The following is a 22,672-nucleotide window of genomic DNA, read 5'->3' on the forward strand; positions in this document are numbered from 1 at the left end:
TTATCACATTTCTAATACCATATTCTGCTTAATCAGGTAAAATTATCTGACAACTGGAATGAGGTTTCGTGCTTGGGATCAGCAAGCACGAAATGTAAAACATTTCTATTTACAACATGTTCATTGGAAATCAGAGATCAAACTAGAACTCCAGTTCCAAAATTGCATGTCTAACACCTATATCTCAAGGAAAACCGCATGGCCACAAGAGGGAACCACCAAAATCACAAGCACAGGCAAAAACTATATGTACATTTTATTTGGACCAGATAAAGTCCACAATTCCTGGGTCCCTATGGGGAAAAAAGGTTAGCCAGGGTCAGCCGAAAAAAACTTGTTTTCCTTTTATCCATGCTCTTCAGCCTCAGGCGAGTCATCCAGCTCTACGGGGAGCTGTGTGCCATGGCTAATGGGAGCCATTGGAGTGCATACCAATCTCAAACTGGATTACAAGAACATTGCATTAGCTTCGGCATTCCGCATTGTTGATGTCTGGAATATATGGGAAACGACCAGGCCATGGGGCTGCAAGTGTATGCTCAATTACTCCGCTAATCCACTTGGAGCAATCCATTTATGCATATCGTGGAATCTCTTTTGCCAGACTTGCAAGGATGGATCAAATTCAAACCCTCCTACAGCTAAAGCTTAAAACAGGTTCACTATCATCCACAGTAATTAGCAGCCATAGCCTCTGCTGGACATGCTACAACAATTCTTCTTTTACTACAGATCTTCTGTACCGCCAAAGCTCTGAAAATGTGACCACAATTTTATAGGAAAATTGCATATATATGAGCGCTAAATCCAAATATTGAAAAAGGCCATACAATCAAAATTGACAAATGAGTATTAAAGGAAATTTATCCACTAGAAAAAATCATGAACACATGAAAAGAGTGATGGCTAACTTACGGGGTGTAATACAAACATTTCTGTGAGAAAAACAGTAGCTAAGTATAACTGACATGTTGCTCATAAAAAAAAGAAAGTAATGGTATAATCAAAAGTAAACCCAAGATTGATCAATACAACCATAGGAACGTAGAGGAAATATGTATCATTTGACTGAGTGATGCAGAGACAGAAAGATTATTCTATATGTTAAGGTTGATATTGAACAACAAACAGGGGAAAAATCAACTCAGAAGGGCACATACTAACTAGGGAAACAAAAGTGAATATCAGAACATGAGATTTTTAACTTCAGCTGATCCTGGACATGATTAAAAATTGTATCCTTTTTCAGATTTTTAACTAACCACTCATTCAGGTTTCTAAGAATAGTGCAGTGTGAAAAGGTTTTATAGATCGGCTTACTCTATAATTGGGCAAGAATCTGCCCCTGGTCTGGTAATGTTTTTGAACCATGATGCCGTTCTCCTTTTGGATTATATAAGACCGACACATCTTTGAAGAAATTGAAGAACAAAAATTCAGTATGTTGTCCTTAAACTTGCAGTGAATAACAATTGACTAACTCAAATTCAACATTAACTAGGCAGTCCCCAAAGTTGGTAACTGTCACTTAGGTACTTAAACATGGAAGTTATGTCAACTAAGTTGCTAAAACTTATTTTGCTAGCTTTCTGACAAAGGAACAGTTGCTCAGCTGTCTCACAGAAAGAATAAATGGGTTGCTCATCAAGATACAGGAAGGCTTTGATGGTCTTTTATCAGGATTTTGCCACTATCGAGAATCCCCTGTCCCACCCGGAGGTCGCATATCACCAGTTACCCTGGTAACAGTGTTGAAGCCAGAGCCAAATACTGCTGCTCAAGCAGACATCATTACCATCCTTTTAATTAAGCAAGAACCGATTAGTTTCTAAGATATCTCAAGTCTAGCTTTTCCTAGTAAAGTCTATCACTGCAGAGTTCCCTCACTCACCGAGTGCTGTTTACTAAGTCCTCGTTAACCAACCTCTTCCAATGGTGTTTGCCCTCACTTATATCCCAGTTTCCGTTTTATCTTGAGAACATAAGTAAACAAACAGGTTGAGTTGTGACCAAAAAAAAAAAGATTTCCATATGTTATAATGCATAGCAGCCACATATAAGGAGGCCTACGATTTAAAACCATAAAGTGAGACAAATAAAAAGGTTTTATGTAGCCTTGTAGGCTTGGGCATAATATCAAGTTATTACCTGGACCGTTTGCCGATGCACATTGAAGGAAGTCACATCTTTGAATCATATCCATGGTGTCCATCCCTCATACATATTGCATAAGTTGTCAATACTTGTTGCTTGTTTAATAAGATAGTCAACTTGCTCGGAAATATTCAAGGACCTTGACATAACGACATGAGATCAACAAATGGGTAAACATAAATAAAAAAATTGACTGCTAAAATTATTTCCCCTTAGTTACCCACCTGGTGCCATCTATATCCCTTCCATGTAACTTATGTTCCACTTGCTTCAGGATGGACAGAGCAAAAGGATTTTTACCTGTGGCCATCAAACAGAACAAGCAAACTTTAGCTGTAAATTTGTCTCAGCTTCAGAATCCTTCAGGTGTAATACTTGATGAGAAGCTACGTTCTTGGACACAAAAAAAGTGAAAATAGAAAAGGTTTATGATGATTTACGATAATCAGGTTTGAATTGCAAAGACATAATATCAGAGAACCATAAATTATCCATCGTTGGGCATTAGTATTTTTTTATAAAAACCGAAGTTAGATAGCATACTAAATAAAAAGTTGAGTAAGTTAAAGATATCTTATTAATTTTCTCCAGCATATGCAATTTTAGTTGCTACTCAGAGCAAAATTATTTGCAATGTCAACATGATGCTGACTGTACATTTACAAACTGGTTAAAACAAGATCTGTTAAATTTAAGTGTTGAGATACACAATACACTTCTTGAAGAAGTTTCAGAGCAGCTTAGTCTCTATCAGACACAAAATGATTCAGCAAAACTAAAAAAAGGTATCAGACATCAGCCATCCACCCTTTTATTGGTCTTACCTCTGGTTACTCGAATAGAAGAATCTGCATAGGATTTAGGATCACTGTTTTCGCATTCTTGTCCTCTAACTTGTTTGAAGACTGCACTATTATTGTCACTTTCAATTCTTCCCTCCACCAGTTGGGTTTCAACCTCATGAATATTGCTAGCATGTGTCAATGCGACAGTGCTTGATATAGAATGATCATCGCTACCGTCTCTTGTTTCCTGGTCAGTAGCAACAGGATCTTCTATTTCAGTCCTGACATCCATAAGAGCATGTATTTTCTCTAAGTTGTCAGAAGAACTATTCTGGGTCAACCCTGTGGTACATCCAGAACTACTAGTATATGAGTGCTCTGGAGGTGAAATCCAACATCCATCTTGCAAAGATACGTCTGTATTCATTTCTAAATCTGGAGAGCCACATCCCATGTTTTCAGAAGAGTCTCTAACCTTCTCAGTTGATGAATCACTTTGCAAAAGATCTGGATGTGTCGAGGGTATATCCTGGGATCTCACAGATTCCCTTTCTCCTGGAACTTCTAGAGCCTGTGAATAAGAGAAAAGATAAGTGAAATAATTGGCACCTAGACACATGTAACATGTTGCAAAAAGAAAGGGTTAATGTTAAATCTTATGTCCATCAAATACATCTATATTCCTAAGAGCAAAAATAGCAATAAAGCGTACTAAAAAACCAAAGCAGAAACATCAGTATGTCACATGCCTATTTAGAAACTCAGATTCATGTACATTGACTAGGAAGTTCAAACATGGTCAAGCCTCTGCTAATATATTACTGTACCTGAAGGTTTGCAAAACATTCACCTATTCTTATGCCTTAAAGTTCAAACTGTGGGGCGCAAATGATTAGCATGCTCTCAGCATATAACATTTTTTAGCTAAGTACCTTATGAAGATTCCCAGCATGAAGACTTGAAAGGTGCCCAAGCTTCATTACCATGGAATGCAGTCCCTCCACATTCTCAGTAAGCGGACCCAACAGTGGTTCTATATTTTTACAAGCTTCCCTAATTTTAATGTTATAAGATTGGTATAATGCCTTTCCATGAATAAGGGGCATACTGCCATTGTTCTTCTCTCTTTCCTTTGAAATCGCTTCAGACATAACAGTTACATCAGCAGATAGACAGGCTTCAAGTGGAAATAAAATTGCATTTGCCTGTCAAGCACAAAACAAAAGCCTTTCTTCAGACAAAGAAAGCAATTCCATGTTCTACAAAAAACTATATTGATTGTAAGTATCTATATGTTCTGGGAATATTGTTTAGCGTATCCCAATAATTTGGTATTACCCACATATATCATAATATCAAAACCATGCCAATATTAAACTTGTCCTCAACTGAAATCTTAAAAGACCCCGTACATGAAAAAAAGTAATGATATTGAAAGGAAATGTAATGAACAAAGAGAAGCAGTGACAAGCCTTGGAAAGATTAGTCATAAGGGAACTGTGCACTGCAGCAGCTTCCTTCCCCAGAGTGTACACATCATGCAACCCATCTGCTATAGCCAAAACCTGCAAATAACTTACCATGAAATCAAGAACAAGAAATAACTGATTCTCATCGTCACGAACAATGAAGGGGTGGGGTGGGGGTGTTTAACTAGATACAGTAGTGAAGCTAGGATCGAACTGACCCTGGTGCACTCTCCATTGCAAGGAAGGAAACTAATTTAATTTACATGGTAAATTTCAGTCAGCTACTAAGAAATTCTTTTTTCACCATGGTGCATGTGCACCAGGGACAGATAACGTAGCTTCGCCCCTGACTAGATAAGACAGACCACCACATATGAAATCTCTAATTCCTCATAGTAGAAGAGTAAAAGTCATAAAAGACTCGTATAAAATTCAGTAATGCAAAACAGTGAGCTAATAATATTAATTAATTTCTCAATTTCGCTATAGTGGTTGCAAACCATTTGCAGACTTCAACAGCGCAATTTACATGATTAAACTTCACTAACTTCTGTGCAGTCAAAAACTTGTAAAAGAAAGTTCCATCAAGATGATATTTGATTAAGTACCTCATCGAGCAAGGAACCACACTCAGAAGTCAAAGCAGAGCGATCCTGTGAGACATGTTTGAATCCAGATAGCAATGCACTTACTTCACAAGCATGTTCATACATGGCTACAAGAGCATCCTGTAGATTAACTGGCGAAAGATACCAACACTATTATACAATGGTAAAAAAAGGATATATACAAATTCCCACACTGAATGATAAAAAGAAACAAAGCAACAACTCCAAGTAGGAGTGGCATACCTAGAGCAGATTTTGCTTTTACAGAGACTACAGAAACCTGGTTATTTGCTGAAAACAAGCCTTTTCCAGCAGCTTCAAGGTTGAGTTGGCCAAGTTTCCACTCCTGTTCTGCACCTGCTTGGAACATACGTAAATATAACTTATGAAACAGGAGAAACTTATGAAGAACAACATGAGGAACCATAATTGTAGAAGGGAGTAGAACTTTCAGATTTTGAATAGACTTTGGTGGTATTTGTATATGTTGCTTCAGTGATAGTTCTGAGCACTACAGAGCATAACTAAAAAAAAATAAAAAAGTAAACACAAGCAACCACAGCCTATACACTAACACATCAGCACAATTACATCCCACAATACACCTGCAGGCTATCTTCAGTGGATTCATTTTTTTTTATTTCAGCAAAGAATAAGTTATTCTGTCTTGATTAATTTTAAGTGAGGCAAAACAATCACCAAGAGAGTTGGATACTCATGTGCACATGAACAGCATCTGAGCATAACTGTAACAGAAGCATGACAAGAAGATTATAGTCAACTTACATGTAAAGGAATGATATGCTGCGTCTAGACGTGTCAGGAGATTCAAGAAAGTTTGCTGCCAGGCCCTGCCTTTGTCCATAGATTGTTCAGAAGCTTTATCCTCAGGAATGAAGTAAAGTCCATCTCTGGATGCTTCAAACTCCAAAACAGATGTGCACAACTTAACAAGATCAGATGCCTCTTCTTGAACCACTCGAAGCAATTTCCTCCTTTTCAAAAGATGACCATGAAATTCAGGGGGAATTCCTGAACCCTTTGCAGTTGAACCACCTGCGCCGGAAGTATTTGGACCAGCGCAGGCCCATCCCATCGCTCTCTCAAGTTGTCCTTCAGCTGAAACAGAAATGCTTTCACAAGCTTGCAGGAATTCAATTGACCTTGTTATCAATGAGGCCGAAGACTGAATCTTATCTAACAAGTTGTTTCTTCTCAGATTTAAAATCAAAGAGATGAACTTATCATCACCAAGAATATTTTGTGATAAAACCTTTGCCTTCTGCACATGGGGCGATGAAAGATCATGTAGCCATTCAATCTGAACTGTTTCCAAAATGATTTTGCGCAAAGCCTCTGTGAGCTCATTCAATTGCTTTTTCATTAGCGAAACTGTAGTCCGGGCAGCTCTAGCTGTCTCATGAGCATTACAATACTCTTCAAGCATTAATGCAACCCTTCCAACAGCAGCAGAATCTCTTTTAGGTTGATCTGATTCTCTTCTTCCTTGACAAAGCTGCAGTAGAAAACTAATTTCTTCATCTAAACTTAGGATGAGTGAAGGAGCAATCCTTTCTGTAATATACCTGAAAACTTGTTTCTCCACATGGGCTGCAAGCTTCTTTTTAAGAGTCAGGTAAAGTTGATTGGCATTAATACTATGCTCAACTGAAGATGAAATCTCATGCATGCACATATCAAGGATTGAATCCAGAAGATTGAGTTCCCAAACAAAAAAAGCATGATCCTTCAATATGCCAACTAAAGGCCACACCAAATCAGACAATGAAGAACCCAAAGACAAAGCATCGTTCATATTTGAAATGGGTCTATCTATTTGAGAAGGAAACACACGATCAACCGATTCCAGGTCAGCAAAGGGCCTTGTCAAGATTGAAAGGAGGGCCTTGCTTTGTCTAAAATGAAATTCATTTTCATGATCACGATCCACCAGAGATGAGAAGTACTGTTTAGAAGAAAGCAACGAATCGACGACACTGTCTTCTACTTTCATAAGTGATGAAATACGCATATCTTTCTGGCTCCATGTTTCATGTAGTTGCTCCAATTGTGCCCTACAGATTTCCTCCTGCGAAGCTAGCTCCTCTGCTTCTTCCCAAGACAGATGTTCTCTGCCTCTTGCAGCAGCTTCTTCAAGAGCTATTTGCTGCTCAGTAATTCGGCCAACTCTTACAGAATAGCTCTGTTCCAATTCGCTAAGAGATGTTCTCTCAAGTTCTATTTCAACCAGCTTCTCTAGAGCTTTATCAACAGAACCGCGTATCTTAGAAATTGAACCAACAGCTTCCATTACCTCTGAATTGTGTGAAACAAATGATCTTATAAATTCTGGAAGAAAAGCTTCAGTCATTTGTTCAATCATGTTGACACTTGAGTGCAAAGCAGCCTGAAAAGTAGAAGCCCAGTGCCTAGGGTGGGGCTTTGCATAAGCAGCACTTGTTTCAGCTAAGGTTTTCCCAATAACTTCATGCACTTCATCAACAACTCCAGAGATCAATGCACATTTTTCTATGTGCTGTTCAAAAAATTGCAAGCCCATCCCAGCATCAGCCTGAAGACCAGAATCATCTGCCCTAAATTTAGCTTTTCCAATAGCTTTAGTTGAGAGGTCATACACTTTGGCTCTAATATCACTATATAGCTGGCCCACAGCAATCCCAAGAATAGAAAGCACCTTACTTGTTGTCTCTTGTATATCGCCCTTGGCTGTGATCTCACCCTGTCTAAGACTTTCTTTATGTGACAAATGAGTATCATCGCCATCCTTCTTTTGTGAAGGCAATTGAATAGAGTTCATGAATGCAGAAAGTATCCGCTCTTTGGATTGCACTTCATTATCCAATCCAATAGAATTCATCAGTTCAGAACATTCCCTTGCAAGTCTTTCCACGCATGTAACGTAACTTTCCATCTGATTTAAGAGATCCCGATATCTTTGCTGCACTAGATGAATGCCTTCACCTTGAACCTTAGCAATGACTTCTGCAGCCTGTCTTTTGGCAAGGGAAAGCATATCTTGTGATGTACTTCTTACAGATAGCTGCAAAACTTGCGCCCAACTAGAAATTGGACTGGTTGTGATGTAGTTAACTGGAAGAACTTGCTGCAACACTAAGGAATATTCACCAAGTGAGTCTAAAGCAGAGGAAAGCCCACCCTGCAACTCAGATATTAATTGAGAAACCTCCCTATCCAACTCAGAGCACTGTGCTCTTGTTGGCTCTGGTAAAACTGTAAGTGGAACTCCTGATTCTTGGACAGCTGAAATAAGGCTTAACGCCTCGTCCTTACAATTCAATTGCATGCATGACTCAACGCACGCAACAGAGTTGTCCTGTATAGCCTCAAGAACTCGTGCATGTTTTTCCACCCATATTTTAAGCTTGTTAGCTTCATCAACTGCTGCAGCTTTTGCTTCTGCTAACTCATGAGCATGAATTTCAAATGAAGTGCGAGATTTCTCAGCAACTGAAGTAGCATCAGCTAGGACTGACTTAGCCGATATTTCATTCTGCAAAACACTTGATCTCTCTTTCTCAGCATGATAAAATATAGCTGATGCAACCTCATAGTGATCTAAAGTATCCAAGAATTTCTGCACATAGAGAAAAGGAGGAATCAGTAGATGTAAATGTTTTATTTGAGATGCTTAATCTTTTACTTGCAGATTTGAAAATAATACCTTTAGAGCAGACACTGTGGCTGGCAAATTAGTTAAGAAAATATCCTTATGCTCCTGGAGAAAGGAAACTGTTCGATCAGATAGTGATAATGATAAATAAAAAAACCTTAATAGTTCAGGATAGGTAGCAGCTACAAAATGGGCCTCACTCATGCAATAATAATCATAGCGTCTGTGTACTAGTGCATGAAAGATGGCAATAAAGAGTGATATATCACCCAATTTATTGCAACCATCCTATAGGAACCTATGTAGACAATGAAACAATTAACCTACTATATATTTCTTAGGAATAAACTAAACAAGCAAGTTTGCCTACAACCATGCATACAACATCAGTTAGCTAATTTGCTACAAAGTCCTTACACATTTCCTTCAATCATTGATAACTAAAAAAATTCCATATTAAACATTACTCCCTCTGTTCGATAATTTATGACTCTTTGGACAAAGTCATGATCTCCAATAAGCAACTTTGGCCATCAAAACTAAATTATTCTTTAGTAATATGAAAAAAGAAAAAAAATCATGTTTTGAAAGTACTTCTAATGATAGGTAATAAACCTAATGATGCAATTTTTCATATGAAAAAACTAAATTGTTTCGTGTAGTGGTCAAAGCTAAAGTCTGACCATTCAAATTCTACAACATCATATATTTCTGGGTATACGTTTGCATAATAAATACAATAAGATAACAGACTTTCCACAATGAAGAGCACATTTAGTACCAGCTCCTGGTTAAATAATAAATCCACTAATGACCAGGTAGACGCAAGAGACATTTGCAACGATGCTGTGTCAATGCTGCCACTCCAGATGTAAACAAGGTCATGTGCATGGCTAGAGCTAAGGAACTCCAGATTCCACTCTTGGGAATAGGTTAGGTATTTATTCTCCTTAGTCTGATTTCCTGGTAGGTTGTTTTTTCTTACCTAAGTAGCGCGCTGGATGTAAAGCTTTGTAAGGTGCAGTACAGTTTTCTTTATTCTACTTTAATGAAATGATTCGTATCCCAAGAGGTCAAAAAGAGAAGCTTCAACTCCAGTAGCAAACAATTACCTGCAAAGGAACACGGATTTCTTGAATTCTTGAAGAGAATAAGCTCAAACTAACTGCTAATTCCATCCCTTTCTTCTCTTCACCAGCAATTCCTGCTTCATCTTGGATATTTCCTCGTGTCCACTCAATCAATGGGTCCCAAACAAATACTTCCAACAACATCAAGATGATATCTTTGTTCTTCAAGAGGACATTCATAACTTCCTCACAAGAAACTCTAAAAACACCTTCCACACCAGTCAACCCTAAAGCTGATTCAATAGTTTGAGTGAGACGGAATGGAACAATTTCTGGAATCTTCAGCCTTTTCCCTTTATCAAAACATATGTTGTAATCTATATGAACTACATCACCATTGCTGAAATCCATAAGAATGTTGTCCAGATGTCTGTCTCCTAGACCCAGCATATGGCCAACCATGCTCATGGCTGCTACACTGCTAGAGAATCTGCAACGAAAAATTGATTCATAGCTAAGCTCAAACCAGGTGTAACAACTCTAATCATCAGGCAGTAAAATCAAGAAGGAAAATTTCAGTTATAAATCTTAGAAAGGCTATCATAGTACTCTTTGGTAACCTGCATCATGTTGAACAAATAAGTTACCAAGAATTTGTTCCTCAAAGAATTCTTGACCTCTTAATTCAGTTACCATATATATTGAAAAAAAAAACATAATAGCATGGCACATGTTACTTCACAAACCATTTCCTGTAAACACAAAAATCTTATCCAGAGTTCTTGCACATGTTACTTCACAAACCATTTCCTGTAAACACAAAAATCTTATCCAGAGTTCCTAATATTAACACAAGTGCCGAACACTGAAGATGTCTCACACACACATCAAACTCTTGTCAACACTGATGGAATCCTATCCAAGAGAAAGTACTATGCATAAAAAAGGGGGGACTACTATTGTTTAAGAATATATTGTTTACTCATTGAAGACTAAAGCTATTCAATTTAAAATACATAATCATATAAGTCTTCTATGTTCAATGTGGTTTCCTAATGTTACTGACAATTAACAGCGTACTTATTCTTTGACAACTAGCAGAAAAAAAAACCCCCAATTTTTGCCAAGGAGGGTGGGGGTGTTGAGCTCTCAGCCCCCTAGCAGCAAGGAGCAAGTGGCGAATAATGTAAAAGATGTGTTCAAAAGAAAGGTGCCATGGCCCGCATACCTCTTTACTTTGGAGTTAAAGTTTCTGAAACCTTCGCTTGCACACCACATTTCTTGCCACAGAATCTGTTTTGGAGTCTCATTCATAAGCTCCAATAGAACTTTTCTTTTAACATCTAGTGGCCAATCTCTTCGTGATACTACCCTTTTGATCCCTTTTTCTTTCAGTGCTGGTATAATTTTTCCATAGAACATATCACTTGGACGGGGAACAGGTGGAACAGGGTTGGGAATGTTACCAGTGCTAACTGAAGATAGCTGTGCCTCTGCCTGTGCCAACTGCGAACGCTTTTGCCATGATTTGTACACATTGTATATGCTACTTACATTTTCCACCCACTGGATCAGTCCAGCTCGTCCACTAACTGGTGTAACAGAATAGAACCGTAGTGCAATATTTCTACTTCGAGTGTCAGAAGATGAGTACAAGAAGCTATTTATCGCCTCCAATAACTGCATTATCCGAGAATCAAGGCGTAGATCCTCCCTGCCCTTGAGAAGGTAAGTATACCTCTGACCATCTGATCCTTGCAAGACGAGCTTCTTAGGTCTTGTCTTTGTTGAAAGTATTGTCACCTCTTTGCAGAAGGAAGATACAGTTACAGTGCCATGGTTTCCAGCAAAAGATTCTAAGGAATCAAGTATCTGCTTCTCAAAACCAGGCATTGGAATGTCAGAGGTTGACAAAGCAGCTAGATGTGGAGCAATTTCACTTAACGATATGCATGACTTTCTTTGATGCGTGGCTAAAGAAGCAGCAATTGAATCAAAAGGCTGCCAAATATCTCCTAATGTTGTCAGAGATCCAGGGGGCGTCTTAAGGGTTGCAATTGCATGTTTCAGCTTAGCATTATATTCCTTATGGAACCACATCTCATGAGATGTTTTTGGTTCGCGAGATGTAGATGCCAGACGACGTTCCAAGGCTACAATGATTGGAGTCATCACAGCAGAATATTTTGCAGCATTTATCTTGTTCTTTTCTGCTGAACTCAGTGTAGAATTTGCAGCGACCCTTGCAGCTTCCTCTTTAAGTATATTGATTCTCCTTAAAACATCTGCATCACAATAGAAATTTGGCCAATATTAACATTTGCATCTCCTCAAGAACTATAGTTTACTTAATATAAATATATTTGTCATGGGCAGTCAGCTGGGTCTTATGGACCAGATCGAGAGTATGGTAGGCCCATTAGGGTTAGAATTAGAGATAAGATTAGATATCTTGCTTAAGGGTTAAGTAAGCCTCTCTATATAGATGTATCAATCAAAGGAAGCATTTAGTAAAATCAATCTATTCCGGTCCCCCTTCTCCAGTTCTCCTAACCCTGCCTTCGTGGCGTGGCTGACATCACCATAGGCCAGATACAAATCATTTCTACACTGTTTTATGCAACAGTAACTGGACAATACGCTTCCAACTAAACTTCCAGATGATCTACTGCCAGTGACAAGAAAATTTTCCATTTTCTTATAAGAAAATACTTTTACAGTGTTGGAACTTGAAACTGAAGGATCACATCAATCATGCCATAAACAGTCAAGGTGCACAATCAATCCTAGCAATTCTATGAAGTGATGTTTTTTCATCATTTCATGGCACTGGAACTAGTTAACTGTCATTAACTTGTCATGTGCAGTAGCACATGACACTAGAGGAACATGTAATTCCATAAATCATGGATTAAAACAAATGAAAACTTAGGGTGTTTTTCTTTAAATCAACTTTGTTTTACGACTTATATCACCTAACCGAAAACATCAAGATTCTGTAGAAAACACAGCAGTGTCGAGCTGAACCTTAAGCTAACTCCTATGTTGGTACCTAAGTTTTCAATCCAAGCCTGGCTCCTCTAGCTGATTCGACAGGACAGCAAAAGGGGAGGGAGGCTTATGGCTTACCTGAATGGAGATCTTGTAAAGTGCTCAGCCATTGTTCCTCCCAGAGAACAGTAATCATACCTAGCTCCTCAATTGCAAGCTTAACATCTTTGATTAAATTGGGGTATAGCTTAACCTATGAAAAACAGGAAGGTTCAAAAACATAAAATGGCACCACTAGTAGTCTAACCATAGTCTGGTATGGTAAGGTAAAATACCAGAAAGTCCGACATGCGCTGAAGCTCCTCGGAGGGTTCTCCTTCACAAGCATTCATATCAACCAATGTAGGATATACAATAGAACAAGGAGAAAGTTTTCCTAGCTTCAGCAATATACTCTCCAAAAGTTCCCTTACTATCTTCTCTGGGTGGGAACTCAAGCGTGCAAAAAGTTGAGGTATAATCTCCTGCATATTCAAAGCATATAAATATATAATTATGTAGTAATTATTATCAAAAGCTCATAATTATATAATATAGGCCACTATCATGATGTACCTGCCATGGCAATAAAGGAACTGCGGAAATCCCGCTTTCAAGTGTTTCCTTCAGTTCCACCCCATAGTTCAACATTATGTGAAGGAGATACAGCATCGCGCGCATAGTGTAGCTTCTTGTCTTCCCTTTCAAAGCATCAGGGTGATACGAAGGTTGAAGCTCAGTTGATGAATTTTGAAGATACTGAAAATAAGCATGTGCTGCGTGCCCGAAGAGTGATACCCTCCTTTTCCTTGAAGACCACCAAATTTCAATAAGCTTGTCAATCAAAGGTGCCTTATCCTTTGCACAATCACATTTACAAAGAACTGTTAGTTCTGATGCTAGAACTGCCGGGGGATCTTCACCTTCACGGGCCTCAAAGCCTGGTGCTCCAGTTGCAGTTTCTATCATCTGAATTGCCTGTTCAGTAAGTACAGTTACGGGTTCTGCTGTCACTGGATAATCGCACCCCATATGATCTGCATGTTTATCAGCATGGATACTCCTGATTATTTCCTCCACCTCTGACTTCTCCTCATCAGTCAAGTGATATCTATCTGGGGAAAGTTCAGGCTGAAGAACAGGGGACAGTGAATTCTGCAAATTTGAATCTTTTCCAGAGAGAGAATAACTGGCATGTGTGAAGCACCAGTGTGCATAAGCAAGCCAAGCTTTACCCATGCTGGGGCAAAGTTGCCAGGATATCTTCCGAGCAGTGCCTATGATTTCTTGGGCAAGTGCATGATAATTCAAAGTCGAAACAGACACACTATCACCAAACAGAAGTTTCTGTGTTCCATTTTGAAAGCCATCAGAATCACTGAAATCTTCTATTACCTTTGGAATTATCATATTTAAGATAGGAGTTGAGTTTCCTTGCTCCATCCAGGTTGAGAGTTTCAAACAAGCCCTAGCAATCAGTGAACGTGAAGTGCCAATGTCAGATGAACAATTAATGGTAGACTGAACGCTAGCACGAACCAGTGACCACAGATCAGATAGAGCTTCTTCATTATTTCCCTTTTCATGCTTCAGCAAGGCGCCTTCATACTTAATGTTCAATTCAAGTATTTCCTTGTCCATCTCATCAGATGACTTCAAAGGATGATTTATGAGGTACTGGTTTAAACGGGTAGCCAACATAAAGTTGCCCTGCTTTCTAGCAAGACTTGCAAGCTTCTGACAGAGAAGAAGAGTGGATAAAGAAGATGGCTGTGTATTACAGTACACTTTGAAGAGCTTAAGCCACATGGTGCAATCTTGATGCATTCTATCGACGGGATCATGAAGGACTTTCTGTAAAGAATCCATTATTGATTGTGATTGATTAGGTCCATTTCGGTAGGTCAACCCCGAAGCTTCCTCAAACGCAAAGATGCAATGAAGCTGGCCAGCGCAAGCAGCAGCTTCAGGCAATCCATTGAGTGGGGCAACAGAGAGAGCTTCATCCAACATCAATTTAGCCTTATCAAGTTCCTCTTTTATGCCCTCCAACTTGCTATTAGATCGAAGCATTCCACGCAAGAGCATAAGTTCACTTCTCGCAATTGCAACCTTGGGATCAAGGGTGAGCTCGCTGCTGCTTTTCGGAGTCAGGTCAAGATAACCCCAAGCTGAATGAAAGTCCCCCTCGTCAAAGCATGCCATCGCATGAATAGCATTAAGTTCGTTGCCAGCACTTGTTAGAGCACCTGAATAAGGTTTGCCAGCGTGTACAGCACGGAGCACTTGTAACTCTGCAAGCCAGCTCTCTAAACATTTCCAATCTGAAAGGGATGTGTAGCACTCAATGACGCGCTCTATGATGTACTGAATGCCATCAGACTTCATGGAGGTAAGGGCGTCCTCCGACTGAAGTAGATGGGAGTAATGTGCAGCAGCCTTTTCATACTGCCCCTGGGATTGATAGATCAGTCCTGACATCCACGAGAAGTACTTGTCGCAATCAGATACACCCCGCACTAGTTGATTGTCTTGCTCAAAGTAAGTGTAGAATGTTGATACAGCCCACTTCTGAAGTCCAACTAAGGCATCTGTTTCATGACATCTGCACAGTGACAAGGAAGCATGCCGGAGGACCTTCAGAACATCTGCTTCTAACCTCTCTCTAAAACCATGGTGAATTTCAGTAGCCCCTCCTGTGTGACTGTTGCCTCTGAGGGATGATGCAGCCAGGTTTCTGAGATCAACCAGCCGCAATGAACAGTAGTGAACGACTGCATCACTGCAATGCATAGCTAATCCTGCATTCAACATTGGATCACAAATTCGCGAAAACCACTCCTCACAAACTCGTTTGTTTGCGCGGAAAAACACAGAACTTGCTTTTGGTGGGGGTGATAGAACAAAGGAACCTTCATATGCATTGTAAGCATATTTTTTCAATGCCTCAACAAAATCCAATAGCAGACGCATTGGCAATAAGCAAATGTCAGCTGGCCCTGTATACCTGCCTTCACCTTCCTTAGCTTCCGCCGTCAATACATTTGTTACATCCAAAAGCATGCGTTCTAGAGCTGCAAATGTCTGAGTAGGACCACCTAGATGAGTTCGAAGCCGAAGGTTAATGCAATGTCTGGCAGCTTCATGGATTCCCCACCAAACCGCAGCATGATTGTTCACGGAGTATATCCTATCAATAGTAGCTCTGTCCACACCAGGACCTTTGGGGAGTTCGTTCCCATCAGCATCTCCAGACATATCAGTATGACCAGAAAGCATATCTTTCTTGCCACGGTAACTGAAGACCAGCCGTTGCACCCAAGATGAAAGAGGTAACTTCAATCTGAGAGAAAGGTAGCTCAAAATAGAAACAAGCTGCTGCCAGTGGAGTTTCCTAGGTTGTTGCTTCACAGCAAGCACATGCCTCCAGTTCATGCAATGGTTGGACATGTTAGCAATATCTGAGGAATTCAGATAACTGTGCTTGTCCACAAGCAAGCCAAATCCATATGTTGTGATAGGCAAAGCGATTGAAAATAACCTTAGAAATGCATCCTTTACATTACTATCTGGATCACTAAGCTTGTCTAGCAGAACCTGAGCAACAACCGAGAAGTTCGTGGGATTGATGAGCCTACCCAGGAATAGTAACTCCAAGGTTAATGCAACATGGCATCTCACTTTAGGCTCCCTATCATATGCGCAATCCAAGACAGTGAAAAGGATACCGTTCGAAAGTGTAGCATCCCCAATGACCTCATAAGAGAAACTAAACTTATCCACGTCCCTCTCCGTTCCACGAATCAAATTTTCAAATGAAGCTATCCAATCTAGAGCCTCTAATTTCAGCGTCATGGATGATGATGCATTAAGACCCTGAACTATGTACTTGCCATATTTATGCACAAACTTCTTTTTACACTCACAAGAAATCAACTGAATTTTACTACCTCCGGAGCCTCTTTCAAATGATTCAGATGTTGGCATAATACTTGAGAGTTCCACGTTGCTCAGTTTGTGTAGTGTAGAGAAAATCTGAAACTGCATCTCAAGGAAATTATGGAAAGGGGTACCAAATGGGTCAAGCTTCTCTGAGATGAATGATGTCAAGCTAGTTGCTCTCTCATTTCTCTTTTTTGTATCAAGTGCAATTGTGGCCAGAAGAATCTTCAGATCAAATTTCATTAGTGAAAGCAACTGATCCTCTGAATATTGTGCCCAAGAATGTACACCTGAGTTCGACTTGCTTTTCCTTTCATTGTTAGGCTCTAAGGAGAGACTCTGGATATCAGGGTAACTTACTTGCCCTACCTTAAGCAGAGATTTTATCAGCTCTAATTCTTTCATCAACGATGCAGTTGCTTGATCAACTACATCTTCCGATCCATGCTGTAGGCAAAAAAGGTATGTAGCTGCTGAGTTTGCGACCACGGCGTGGTTTGGATGAAGACGCAACTTAGACAAAATTGAACTGAAGTCAAGCAAAGCTCCCACAGAAGATGCTCGGAGACCCAAATTTTGCAGTGACAGAACTTGCAGGTTAGTCTTAAGTGCTGCCACCAACTGTGCTGATGAAGCAACTTCCAAGCTCTGGGCTAACACATCCACAAAAAGGACATAAAATTCAGCAAACCTTTCCTGCAGAATCTCGGCAAGCAAGACCAAGCATCTGGATGCTTCTTCCATCCTCTCAGACCAGCCAAGCTTTGAGGCTATCACTGATGCACACCTTAAAAGCTGAGGAGCTAACCCTTCCAGTGGCCCAGCTACAAGTTCCCTTAGGTTATTTCGCTCCGCCACACCAGACGCCATGATCTGCAATACCGTAGAGAAGCAAGCAAACAGCGGACGAAGCCGCCCAGAATTATGGCTGGCTGCAAGGTTGGGATCATGCACAAGCACCTCCATGTCGGCCAAGAACTTGGGAAGCAACCCAAGCGAGAACTGTAGATTCCCAAGCCAATGCCACTGGAACTGCAAAAAGCTATCCATAATCATGCTGCGATCGGCATCAGCAAGGTCCGGCACAAACGCCCACCCAAGGAGCAGGTCCATGATATCAACAAACTGCGGACGGAAGCAGTGGGGGAACTTGGCAGCAATCAGCATGAGCAGGCCGAGCAGACACCGGAGCACGGCGAGAGACGTCCGCTCATCCTCGAGCACGTCACGGCAGGCGGCAAGGAGAGGCGGCACGAACCGCTCGACCGGGGCCACGTCCCCCGTGGCCAGGAGCTCCCGGAGCCCTTCGGCGACGAGCGCGGCTGAGGAGGGGTCCCCGAGGAGCGGCAGCGCCCAGGCGACGAACCCGTCTGGAAGGCCCCCGGGCGCTTCGTGCGAGCACAGCACCGCGCAGAGCGTCGCGTACGCCGACACCGCCGCGCGTCGCACGGCGTAGGACCTGCACAGCAAACCGTCAAGCACGAGCCGGATGAGTCGAGTGATGCGTGAAGGGGGGGGAGGCGAAGAGAAGCAGAGAAGGGTGCACTTACGCATCGTCAGCGAGGAGAACCGAGAGGGGCGGGGCGAGGAAGGGGGCGAGGGCGGGGAGGAGGGGCCGGTTGGGCGGGTGGAGGAAGGAGAGGCGGAGGTTGGAGAGGGCGGCGGTGCGGGAGGCATCATCGGAGGGGTGCGGGGGCTCGCCGGCGGCCGCGGAGAGGAGGGAGGAGAGGTGCTGCTGCAGCTGGTGGTGCGCGTAGGAGGGGCGAGGGTTTTGCATTGTCGCGCCCCCCGCGCCGTCAATCTCATCGGGCTCCGCCGCGCTCCGCTCGCCGGAGAAACAGCTGTGGCGTCGCCGTCTTCTCTTGTGGAGCGCCCAGTCGCCAGATGAACCCGACGGTTCAGATCAATTAACGCGAGTAGGGGGACGGGCCCGTTATGGCCCGCTGAGCCCGATGAACCGTGCGCAGCAGCCCATAACCATAGCAGGCCCGTGAGACGCAGAATCCTGCTAGTTTGGTTGGTTAATTGCAAAATGTTTTGAGCTTAATTTTTTCCCTAATAAAACATGCAACCATATATAAATCACCCGTCACCCTAATAAAACAAGAATCCTGCACACGGAGTGAATTAAGGGTGTGTTTGGTTCTACCTTCGTAGGCTGCTTCTGCTGTGAAAAAGTAGAATCCAAACAAAAGAGGTCGAAACTTAACCAGTTTTCCCACTACAGGCTGCTTTCCACTGTAGAAATTGCACAGCAGCCGGGCGCCTGCTTTTGCTGCGTTAGGGCAAACGGAAGTCGCAAAAATTACCCACTGCCACTCCTTATGAAGTACCGATTCGTTTCTTTTCTTCTCCCCTTCGTTCTTTTCCCCTTCTCCACCTCACGCACGACCAGAAGCTCCTCCCCGGCGCCCGCCCCCGGCGCCGCCCCTCCTCACCGGCTTCCGTGCTCCACACCGGCAAGCGGCAAGGTACATTCCCACATCTTAAGTCAAAATTTTTTGCATCACATCTCCCTTATGTCATCCCAAATCAAACTCAAATGGTTCTCTGTGTTCATAATAAATCTTTTAGTGCGCTGATGAAGCTAGAAAAATAATATTTGTACCTTCTAATGCAACTATTGTTTATCTTTACTAAAGTATGGCTGAGAAGGCAGTTTGGAACAATGCAAATGCAAATGTGAAACACTTGATTGATATCTGTAAGGAGGAGATTTTAGCTGGGAATAGGCCTGCAGGTTGTTTCACTAGAAATGGTTGGAAGAATATGGAGGAAAAGTTTTTAGCAACGTGTGGAGTGAAATTATTAAAGACATAATTGAAGAATAAATTGGATAATTTGAAAAAAGGTTACACACAGTTTATGGAATTGAAGAATACTGCCACTAGGCTTGGATGGAATGAGGCAAATAAAACTGTTGATTGCTCGGACATATGGTGGAATGAACACCTTGAGGTAAGATAAGATGTTATTTCAGTATAATACAAAATGCACTCATAATATGTTTGACTGAACCTTACATTTTTTTCAGAGATGCAACAACAGTGAGAGAGGTGTGAAGTGCAATCATGTGAGATTTCGGAAATATGATCCAAAATACCTTGATTATTTGCATTTCTTGTTTGATAAGGTGCATGTCACTGGAGCTACCGCGTTCTGTCCGGAAGATATTTCCTCAGGTGATTCCTCAAGTAACGATGTGTTAGAGGTTGCACAAAAAAATGATGATAGTTCTGCAATCAAGCTGTCTGCTTTGAAGAAACCAAAACCAGCCGGAAAGAAGCGCAAACAAACATGCGGAGCAGCTGAAGACAAGGAGGAGAAAAGTCCATTTTTTAGAATGTATAAGAACACGTGCCTGAAAATTGATGGTGTAGCTGACAAGATCAGCTCAAGTGTTGAAGCATCATCAGCTCCTCCTCCATCCAGCTCTGTCCGTACTATTGCAGATGCTATGAAGTTGGTCAAGAAGTGTGGTGTGCAAGAAAAAAACTTTTATGATGCACACAGCTGCCTTGTTGATCATGAAGCCGGAATTTAGGCAGATCCTTTTCTTACTTGAAATGAATGAAGGCAGATATAATTTTATTGAGAGAGAGAGCATGAGAAGGAGATGAAGAAGGCTGCATGAAGACATCTGAACTATTATTTTCTTTTAATAATTATGTTGTAAGTTATTCTTTACTTTGAACCATTAGTTGATTTGAACCATCAGGTTCTGTACCACTATTTGCTTTGAACCGCTGTTTTCTTTGAACCATCAATGTCATGTGTAACAATATATATGTTTCTTATGTATTTTTCACTTTCTGTTTAGATGGATGCAAGTATGGAAGACTTAGCAAAAAAAGGCAGCAGTCTCTACTATTTCTATCTCAACTATCTGAACTATCACATCATGCTGCAGTTTTTGAAAATTTGGGCAGTCTGTACCATGAGCGATATTTGCACAAAGGTGAATACAGAGATAAAGATGCTCCAGAAACTAGATATCAATGGGTTATGAGGTGCTTCAATCGTCCAAGATATTTTTATAAGATGTTTCGGATGAGCCCTGATATTTTTATAACACTTCATGATTTATTGGTCTCTTCATATGATCTGAAATCCACTCATAATATTACATCAATAGAGTCATAATGTTTCTATGGATTGTTGGAGGTCCCTAATCATTTTCACAAGCTAAGAACAGGTTTGTACGATCAACATGGACCGTTCATATGAAGTTCAATGAGGTTCTTAAATGTTTGTGTAAGTTGGGGAAAGAAAACATCAAACCTAAAGATCCAACATTTAGCACTGAACATGAAAAGGTTAGAGAAGATCGTTTTTGGCCTCATTTTAAAGGTGCTAGTGGTGCTATAAATGGTTCTCATGTCCAGGTCGTAGTTCTCACTGATGAGGTGGTTAACCACACATGTCAACATGGATATACATCACAGAACATACTTGCAATATGTGACTTTGATATGAGATTCACATTTACGGTTGCCGGATGGCCAGGTTCAGCACATGACACAAGAATCCTTAATCATGCATTGTCAAATTTTGATTCCTTTTCTGTCAAATATGAGACAATTTTCTTCTATAGATAACACTTTATATATTAATACTAATTATATTTTTTTACAGATAAGTATTATCTTGTGGACTCTGGCTATCCCAACAAAACTGGATATCTCGCTCCTTTCAAGGGGAAAATATACCATCTACCGGAATTTTATCATCGTCGTGGTCGTCCACCGCAAGGAAAGTACGAGATATTCAACTACTTGCACTCATCCCTTCGTAATGTAATTGAGAGATCATTTGGGGCTCTAAAGCAAAAATGGCGTATATTAAAAGCTATGCCACGTTTCTCAACTCGAAAACAAGCAAAAATCATCATAGCTTGTATTGCATTGCATAATTTCATTCGTGATAGCCATTTGAGCGATAAAGAGTTTGATAGATGTGATGCAAATGAGGAGTACATGCCTCGAGCGACACATGCTGCAACAACAGCAGCAATACAAGAAGGTGATGAGGTAGAGGGACGTAACGAGGTTACCATAAACGCTATCCGTGTGATGATAGCTGATGGTTTGGTTAGTCAATATGTAGCATAGAGGTATGTCTCATGTTTTAGTTATTTTATTTGAACTTCGAATTAGTCACTGACAAGTCATATAAACCGAACAGTCTATGTACTGCGATCATTTTAAGTATAAATATAGTCTATCAGGGTTTCAATGTATTACAACAGCTTTCTCAAAGCAGAGTGAACCAAATGGCTTTTTCACAGCTATCAGCTCACAACAGCTTTTATACAGCAGACGGTTCACAGCAGCTTTTTCACAGCTCACAGTTAAACCAAACACACCCTAAAAGAGCATATAAAGTTAGTGGTGTTATATAGATCCGGATAAAATTTATATTATCCGTAACAACGCACCGGTACCGTGCTAGTTATAGATTAATTCAATAAGAGTTTTGTGAACTAACAGTACAGAATAGTATTCTTGATATGATCTCAGAATTGATTGACAAGGCAGCGTCTCAACAACTCCAAGGTGCCGCTTGGGAACTGCATGGATTATGTTGACATGTATAATGGGTGCCGCTGGAGAATCGACAGTGGTAGCATATTTGGTGCTGAAGCTAATAACCTTTTTTATAGCCATTCTCGAATAAGCTAGCTATTTCCTTGTGTGATTTGTGCAATTGGGTGGCATGATTGAGTATATTGCACAAGCCAAAGGTCCAGTACACGAGGTAACTGTTGCGCTTTCTTCCTACTATACTAAATTAATCACCAAGTGTGAGGCAGTAAGGATGGATGTAATCTGATTCTTCTGCCTCGGTTCCTTGTTTATATTTTGCCACTCAGAAGTCAAGCAAGGCTATTTGTAACTTGATGTCTTTACTATGACATGCTCATCGCTGGTGTGAATTTTGAATCTGTGGTAAGCTCTGTTAT

General features: G+C 40.8%; 1 protein-coding gene and 1 pseudogene across 3 annotated transcripts; one reads left to right on the forward strand and one right to left on the reverse strand.

The window, feature by feature from the left end:
- LOC112875219 (serine/threonine-protein kinase SMG1-like) lies at positions 1 to 18,616 on the reverse strand. Of its 3 annotated transcripts, XR_003225144.1 has the most exons (17): positions 18,261 to 18,610; positions 13,345 to 18,169; positions 13,065 to 13,253; positions 12,868 to 12,982; positions 10,967 to 12,023; positions 9,781 to 10,228; positions 8,720 to 8,773; positions 5,803 to 8,632; positions 5,260 to 5,373; positions 5,017 to 5,147; positions 4,412 to 4,504; positions 3,872 to 4,144; positions 2,979 to 3,510; positions 2,379 to 2,454; positions 2,149 to 2,293; positions 1,321 to 1,410; positions 1 to 753 (listed from the first exon to the last, which is right to left on the reverse strand). XR_003225144.1 is itself a non-coding variant. In XM_025938989.1 (16 exons), exons 1-15 carry the CDS (start codon positions 18,485 to 18,487, stop codon positions 2,194 to 2,196), a joined length of 11,064 nt encoding a protein of 3,687 aa, XP_025794774.1. In that variant the 5' UTR covers positions 18,488 to 18,610; the 3' UTR covers positions 1 to 753; positions 2,149 to 2,193. The 3 variants fall into 3 exon arrangements, 2 of the variants coding, with proteins under 2 accessions (XP_025794774.1, XP_025794775.1); XM_025938989.1 differs by lacking the exon at positions 1,321 to 1,410; XM_025938990.1 differs by lacking the exons at positions 1 to 753; positions 1,321 to 1,410; positions 2,149 to 2,293; ... (4 more) ...; positions 5,017 to 5,147; positions 5,260 to 5,373 and having other exon boundaries at positions 6,325 to 6,532; positions 6,603 to 8,632; positions 18,261 to 18,616.
- A 737-nt stretch (positions 18,617 to 19,353) lies between these two features.
- LOC112877148 lies at positions 19,354 to 20,075 on the forward strand (annotated as a pseudogene).
- The last annotated feature ends 2,597 nt before the right edge of the window (positions 20,076 to 22,672 follow it).

The sequence above is a fragment of the Panicum hallii genome, chromosome 9 (genome assembly GCF_002211085.1).
Source record: "Panicum hallii strain FIL2 chromosome 9, PHallii_v3.1, whole genome shotgun sequence".
NCBI classification, from domain to species: Eukaryota; Viridiplantae; Streptophyta; class Magnoliopsida; order Poales; family Poaceae; genus Panicum; species Panicum hallii.

Coding starts and splice junctions, on each gene's coding strand:
- LOC112875219 (XM_025938989.1), bottom strand. CDS start 18,487: ATGCAAAACCCTCGCCCCTCCTACGCGCACCACCAGCTGCAGCAGCAC. Junction 10,229..10,966: donor TTTAACTCCAAAGTAAAGAG/GTATGCGGGCCA, acceptor TTTTCGTTGCAG/ATTCTCTAGCAGTGTAGCAG. Junction 2,455..2,978: donor TTCTATTCGAGTAACCAGAG/GTAAGACCAATA, acceptor TGATGGCCACAG/GTAAAAATCCTTTTGCTCTG.